Consider the following 7815-nt stretch of genomic DNA (forward strand, 5'->3'; position numbering starts at 1 on the left):
TTTTTTTATATGAAATCCCACAACAATACTGTATGGAAACATTATGATTTTTTTATTAAATTAAATATTATTATTTTGTTAGTCAATTTTTTTTTTAAGTTGTTAAATCATTCACTTTTGGAAGGAAAATTATTATAAATGATCAAAATATTGTTATTTTTTTTTTTATTGATTAAGTGGATCCCATTTTTGTTTTTTATTGATAAAAAGTGAATCCCATCACTATAAAATAAAGTTTATAAGTTGGCATTATTATTTTTTGGCATTTACTATTAAGAGTGCATATGATAAAATTTAACAATGACATTGATATTTGCTATTGGAGAGATCATATAAATGCCAAATTATAAATTTTGCAATGTCAATGGTATTTACCAGTTCTAATATTATTATATCAGTTCGCACTTAGAACCAAAACAGGAGGAAAAAAAAAAAGAAAAAAAAGAAAAAAAAGAAAGGTCACATATCCCTTGTTTGACCATTTTCCGTTTTGCAGTTATTGATTTATTTGTCAGATTTTAAGTTCGCATGAATTATTAGTATCAATTCATTGAGCAACATAATTTTGAACTAATTTTTGCATATGCTATGCTATGAACTAAAATTAGAGTATTCGAATATTATAGCTTATCAATAAGGATTTGATAACAATTATTAATTTATGTTGAAAATGCATGCAAATTGGTTTTACTAAATTAAATGAAATTGATTGAAAATCTGTTTTAGCGATTTAGGAAGGATAAATCTACAAATACAACAATTAAAACAAACTACTACACCCATATAATTATCTCTTTATATTTAGCATCACTACTAATTTTGAAAAAAAAATAAAATTGGTTCACATTAATGTAATATATAAATTTGTATATATATATAATTTCCAGACCAAAATGTACTTGCTCTGTTCTAAATATAAGAAATCAGACACCAAATCCACAAGGAAAACACAAATATATTAATCATTAACTTCTTCCCTCAAACACGTTTAGCAATCCTCCTATCTGCGTAGTGCTTGTAGGGATCTTGCATTTTCTGAACCTCTAATGCACTAAAAACGCCATATCCATTACTACTCTGTTCATGATAATGACCCCCACCTTCATCATCATCATCGGTTGCTTGATCAAGTGCCACAAGTTCATCCTCATATTTCACACTTTCAATTCTCAAATTCCCTACCACTTTATTTGGTTGAGGCTCATACCCCTTCAAAATACCAACCACTTCCTTCATCTTAGGACGATTCTCAGGCTCAGCCCGAACACACAAAGAAGCAACTTTGATAGCCTGTTTCAATTGGTTTTCATCGAAACTCCCTCTAAGCTTTGGATCAACAAGATCTTTGAATCTCCCTTTGGCTATAAGTGGCTCTGCCCATTCTGTTATAGTCCTCTTCACTCCACCAGGAAGCTTTTCAATCGGTTTTCTGCCTGTTATAAGTTCCAATAGAAGGATTCCAAAGCTATAAACATCACAGCTCTCTGAAACTTTTCCCCACATGGCGTATTCAGGGGCTAGGTAGCCTAAAGTTCCTTTCACTTTGGTTGTCATGTGGCTAACGCCTTCTGGGATCAATTTGGCGAATCCGAAATCAGCAACAAGCGGTTCGAAATCCGAGTCCAACAGAACATTGCTTGCTTTTATGTCTCTGTGAATTATATGCGGTGTTACTTCATTATGCAAGTACCTAATTGAAGACACCATGAAGTGGTTAAAATCTTTGAAAACCCATGTGAGAATTCAAATGGTAGATTAGGAATTGGTTAGTGATCATTAATGCAAAAACTCACAGAAGGCCTTCTGCTGAGCCGAGTGCAATCTTCATTCTTCTTTTCCAATCAAGACGAACTTCGCCTGCAAATTGACCATGTAGATGAGAGAGTAAGCTGAGATTGGGCATGTAGTCATATACTATAAGCCGTTGATCAACTCCAACGCAGTAGCCCCTAAGGCCTAGCAAATTCTTGTGCCTAACTCTTCCAAGAACTTCAACTTCTACTGCGAATTCCATTTCGGCTTTCGAGTTCATTGCTTTCAATTTCTTTACTGCTATCTGCATTTGCATTTCTCAAATTCATGGAGTTTTTAATTATCAATTGCTAAAGGGAATAAGACCAATTGGGAAAAAAAAATTTACATGCCTGGAGACCATCACTGGTTTTACCCCAGTAGACACTTCCAAATCCTCCTTCTCCAAGTTTATTATCATCACTGAAACCATTAGTAGCTGATTGCAACTCCTTATAAGTAAATATCCTCCATGGAGTACTTCCATTAACTCCACCAATTGGTGTTGCCCTGAAATTCCAAAAAAAGAAAAAAAAAAAAAGAAAAAAAAAAACCACAAAAAGTTCAGCAAAATCTTCTATAAAATTTCATGCTATAATTAATCTTTTTGAGGTACATACCCTTCATCAACCTTCTCTGAACCACAGCAGCTCAAGAAGGATCCCATAGTGATCCAACTATGGGATCGATCAAGGACTCCAAAAGTCCAAATTAAATTAATATTCTCAGTTGAGCCGGTTTTGGTGAAGCACTATTGTCTTTTAAATGATAAGAATGGTGATGTCTTAATTATTTATATTAATTATTGCTGCAGGCCGACTTTGGCCGGCTTATTGTATGTATGCAATATATATGAAGGTGCTTAAACGGCTATACCTGCTGCTGGTTGAGAAAATATACATATAGTAATTTTTTTCAGATAAAATATAGGGATAGTATCATTCACCTCCTCTCAGATTTACCTTAAATACAATTTAATTCTATAGATTATTAAAATTCATCAACTTCTTACCAAATTTTACGAAATTATCATTTTTATTCTCTATTATTTCATTCACATTTTTTAAAATTATATCACTCACAACCTTTAATTATAAGAGTGCTAACTAAAATTTTTAAATTCGGAAAGATTAAATTAAGATCAGTGAAAACCTAAAAGGATTTAGATGGAATATTTTCTAAAATATGCATAGCAATTAATATATGAGTTGCACTATATAATAAAATAAATTATAATGCATATATATGTATATATATATATATATATATGTATATCCTGAAATGTACAACATATTTATACGTGACTTGTGAGATTGTCTAACCGGTTAGCAACAAATTTTGTGGGATGGTCCGTCATATAATTAAATCATATGTACACTGACACCAACAAGAAGTAATATATAGCTAGCTTTGTAATTGGCTCCCTTTACTGGCTATCTTACATGCAACAAGGGAGTGGCTAATTTTACTTGGAAGAAATCTTACTTCTCCAAGATTAAATTATCAGTTAGATCACAATGGTTCAGTGTCATATAGTAGTGAATTTGAATATTTGCAAACATATATATGAACTCCAATAAATACCAACAAGACAAACCAATTAATTAAATGAACCAACAAATTAACAAGAAACCGGAATTAATTCAAACCCAATAGTTTTCCAATTGATTTGCAGCCAATCTTATAAGTTTCAATTTGCAATCGATTGATCATTGATAACTTTTAAAGTTTGAGGACCAAGAAGTAGAACTGCAAAATATTGGAGTGGGTCATTGGTCAACGGCACGTTAATCAAGAAATACTCTTGGACATGATGCATCTGCATCATATATATTATGCCTGTTGGCCTTGACTAAGACCTGGTCCTGGAAACTATTAGATATTAATTAATTCTTTATAAGGGCAAATAGTGAAGACCATAGGCATTCAATTGATCACCTCTTTTCATTTGACTTTTCGATCTAATGAAATAAATTTGACCAACAATTATTCAAATGATTATTTATAAAAGTCCTAACTTTTTACATGATAACATTTGGAAAGGCCAAAACCAATAATAAAAAAAGAAGCTCAAAGATTTGACTTCTCAAAATTAACATTTTTCACTTGAAAAGATTTCATAGTCCTACTAAATTATGAGTTTGTATATTCTGAAGCCTAATGTTAGTTTATGTTCTCATCGTTCCTTTTGATGGGATCAATATGGTTATTAATAATTAAACTAAAATTGATTGAATAGCCAATATCAGACAACCTACAACTTTATGCCACGTGGTCGAAAAGCAAAGGATCCATGGGGATGCAAGATGAGTCACCCTAATTTGAATACGAATAAAATAAAGTGTATGTATATGAATGATTCCAAATTGCTAAAGGACATTCTGAATGGAATATCCAGTAGATGCTTGGATCCTTCTAACTTAAAACACATGTATAAAGAAAATTTCAAAACCCGACATGCACTAAACTTCATATATTAAATATATAAATTAATTTCTTTTAATTGAGTTCATTTTCGTTGACCTTTTAGTGGAAGATTTTGGACATGGATTCAGCAAAGTTGCCACCAAATTTTCTTTGAACGTCCTTCTTTAATTACTTACTGTGGGAGGGCTCCAGATGCCACCCATAGGAAAGGTTCTGGGATGGACCCTCTTATTCCCCAAATTATGATACTTAGCTAAAATCAAACATATTAAAATAACTATAATTCCATAATTTATATGTAATATTATAAACCATTCCTTATGCCACAGTCCTCTTAGCGGAGGTAATTTTTTTGAGAAATTCTAAATACACTATCAAAAGCTCTTTTCACAATTTTATTAGTTTGAAATGCCAAAATATCTTGGAAACATTATTTTATAATTGTTTCCATTATTCACTGTTATACTATGTGAAATTACCATTGTCCATGAAGCTAGAAGAAAAGATTTGGTATTGCTAAGTTCGTTTTAATAAATTGTAGTTGTTAATCCAATTGCAATTTGATATTAATCCTCAAACTGAAAAAGAAAAGAAAAGTAAAGAATTTGATCCATCCAAAAATAAGAATTCTTAATTATTAGGCCTTGAAGAAGATGGACTATCAAATTCTTCTTTCACCCAAATTTGAACATTAATTGTTAAGATCAAATTCTAAAGGGACAAGCAAAAAGACTTGTGTTAGCCTACTCCATAGATGTGTAGTGTATGTGAAAACATTAATTGTTAAGAATAAATTCTAGAGGGAAAAACAAAAAGACTTGTGTTGGCCCACTCCATTGATATGTGTAGTTGTTAAGATTAAATTTTGAAGGAAAAAACAAAAAGGGAATGTGGCCCAATACCCCTGTTTGAAAAACGATAATGAAAACTAGCATCTCTCTTTCAACTTTTTTGGTTTTACCTCTCTATACTTATTCTATCTTTAATGAAAATTAAAAATAATGTGAATGTCTTTTTTTTTTTTTTTTTTTTTCCTTCGACCAGCATTTCCATTCAATTTTTGTTTTTAATCAAACCCTAAGATCTTAAATTTTATCTTCTCCAACTCAATATCCCTCTCTCTTTTTTATTTGTTGTAGAAATAATGTATACTTTTATATCGGTTGCTTTGCAGTGTTAGAAACGTGTTTGCAATTTGTTACCCATTTTCTAAACTTGTCGGTTTTGCTTTATAGATTTCATTTAAGATATTCTATGTTTTTTTGGTATCTTGTTATTGGGTTTTGGACGATTTACGTTTGTCTGTGTTTTTTTGGTATCTTGTTATTAGGTTTTGGACGATTTACGTTTAAAAAAGTTCTGGGATTCTCTCCTTTCCTCTTGATTTCGTAGTTATTTTTTTATTTGTAAATATTTTTTTTAAAGAAATATATATAGAAAATATTCTTTTATTTCAGATTTTTAAAATCGAACCAGCTTATGTGTGTTTTTTCTTTGGTGAGTTGGGTTCATATAAAAATGGAGTATAACAGAGATTAGAGCTGGTTTTACTTTGTCGTTCGTCATAGGTTTGAGACATTACCACATGATGATTCATCATAAGAAAAACTCATTGATCGGAATTCGCATCTTGGTATCATCGACTTACCCATTACCACTGGTAGTGTCGAAATACACCTTACTAGTACCCAGCAATGACTGATTCCTTAAAGCCAATATTAAATCCTCATGTGCAGCAGATTCCTTTCCTGCTATGAGACCATCGTGATATTCACTGTAACAAAATATAATAAATAATGAAAAAGAAAAAAAAGTTATAGAGAATTGGTGAGAAGCAAAGGAATGGGAAGAGTGGTGAGAAGAAGAAGAAGAGGAACAAGGGGCAAGGAGTTTTAGATTTGCACGCGGACTAAAAAGAGCGATTGAAGAAGAAGAATAGTTTTTCATCTTGATTTTTTCTTTATATTTTATATTAAAAAGGACAATTTTGGAATATTAAAAAGTTAATGGGCAAAACAAAAAATATGTGAATGGGATGGGCAGTTTTCATCACGACCCGTAAAATAGTGGTATTGACCCAAATTCCCCAAAATAAAAAGACTTTTATTGGCCCACTCTATAGAGATATGTAGTATATGTGAAAAAAAAAGAAAAAAAGAAAAAAAAAAGAAAGAGAGTAGAGTAGAGTAAGAGTAATGAGAAGAAGAACGAATTAGGTAGAGAGCAATATGGTGGTGATGAGGATTTTCTCATTGGAGAAGGTAAAAATATTTGGTAATTATTACACTGGAGTTCAACTAAAAGTTTTTTTGTTAGTCTTTGTTGGTTTTGGCATCTTCAAACTCCCTTGCCAATTGAAACGGAGAAGCGACAGCATTATAAAAACTGCTAGGGTTTGGGAAAAAAAAATAAAGAAAAAAAATAAATATTTTTGATATTTTGTCCTAATAGGCTGTACAGAGATTAAATGGAAGTGTGAAAAGAAATAGTCAATATTTTGACAAGAGGCTTATATTTGCCCATCCTAAATGTGTAATGTTGGCCCATAACTAAACTGAGTTTTGAATTGTTGGTTGTGTATGGCAGGCCGGTGGCCACATGGACAAGTTGGTTTATTTGGATAGACTCTCTAAAAGTTTTATTTTATTTTATTTTATTTTCATTTTTGGTTTTAAAGGAATTATATATATTTTTCAACATCGACTTCATAAATTCAAACTTTAAAATAAAAAGTGGAACTTGGTTCTCCAAATGTACCGACTAAACTCATTCTTTGGATAAAATTTTTAATAAACACATTATAGTGATAAATGTAAGATAAAGAATAACTATAAAAAATGCTATTGGAGTATCTGCTAAAAAAAATCACTCCTGTCTTATTATTATTATTTTTTAAATATCCTTTAAAGTGTTTTTCATTTCTAAAATTATGTTTTTTAAAATGAAAAGCACCATTGAAGATTCCCTTTATAGTGATCATAAATAGTTTTTGATGTGTTAATAGTGATAAATGTTATATCTTCCTATTTATTTATGTTTTGGGTTTTTAGTATCGATGCCTCTTAGTTTTAATATTTTTGCACTTTACACTATATAGTTTAAATTAACATCAACGTTCCATAGTTTGTAAATTGTGCAATATCGGTTAAAATTTTCACGCTATATCATTTTAACAGCTAAATTATATTAATTGAAACAAAAATTTCGATTTGATTATATCCATAATTAGAAAAGGAGAATTTCTTTATTGTGCAGCATGTACTTTAACATTTAAAAAATTATAATTTGAAGGCAATGCTAACTTGATGATACAGGAGCTAAAAGTGCAAAAATATTAAAAATATAAATACTGGTATCAAAACCCCCCCTTTTTTTTATATATATGTTTTATTTGCAAAAATAAAAAAAATTAATAAAAACAATACCATTCATTAAAAAAAGAATATATGTAAGCAGTTATATCAACAATATTTTATATATAAATGATCAAAAAATTAACATAGATATATATATATATATATATAATGAGATAGTACTACTCCAGTCGCTATGCTTCATCACACGAGGAAGTAAAAAATCAGTTATATTTATTTGTTT

At 30.4% G+C, this 7815-nt stretch overlaps 1 protein-coding gene across 1 annotated transcript; it reads right to left on the bottom strand.

Annotated features, from left to right (window-relative positions):
- Positions 1 to 857: 857 nt before the first annotated feature.
- LOC125420628 (PTI1-like tyrosine-protein kinase At3g15890) lies at positions 858 to 2589 on the bottom strand. Its single transcript, XM_048467290.2, has 4 exons — positions 2412 to 2589; positions 2145 to 2301; positions 1794 to 2056; positions 858 to 1690 (listed from the first exon to the last, which is right to left on the bottom strand). Exons 1-4 carry the CDS (start codon positions 2456 to 2458, stop codon positions 979 to 981), a joined length of 1179 nt encoding a protein of 392 aa, XP_048323247.1. The 5' UTR covers positions 2459 to 2589; the 3' UTR covers positions 858 to 978.
- Between the last annotated feature and the right edge of the window lie 5226 nt (positions 2590 to 7815).

This window comes from Ziziphus jujuba, chromosome 1 (genome assembly GCF_031755915.1).
Source record: "Ziziphus jujuba cultivar Dongzao chromosome 1, ASM3175591v1".
Taxonomy (NCBI): domain Eukaryota; kingdom Viridiplantae; phylum Streptophyta; class Magnoliopsida; order Rosales; family Rhamnaceae; genus Ziziphus; species Ziziphus jujuba.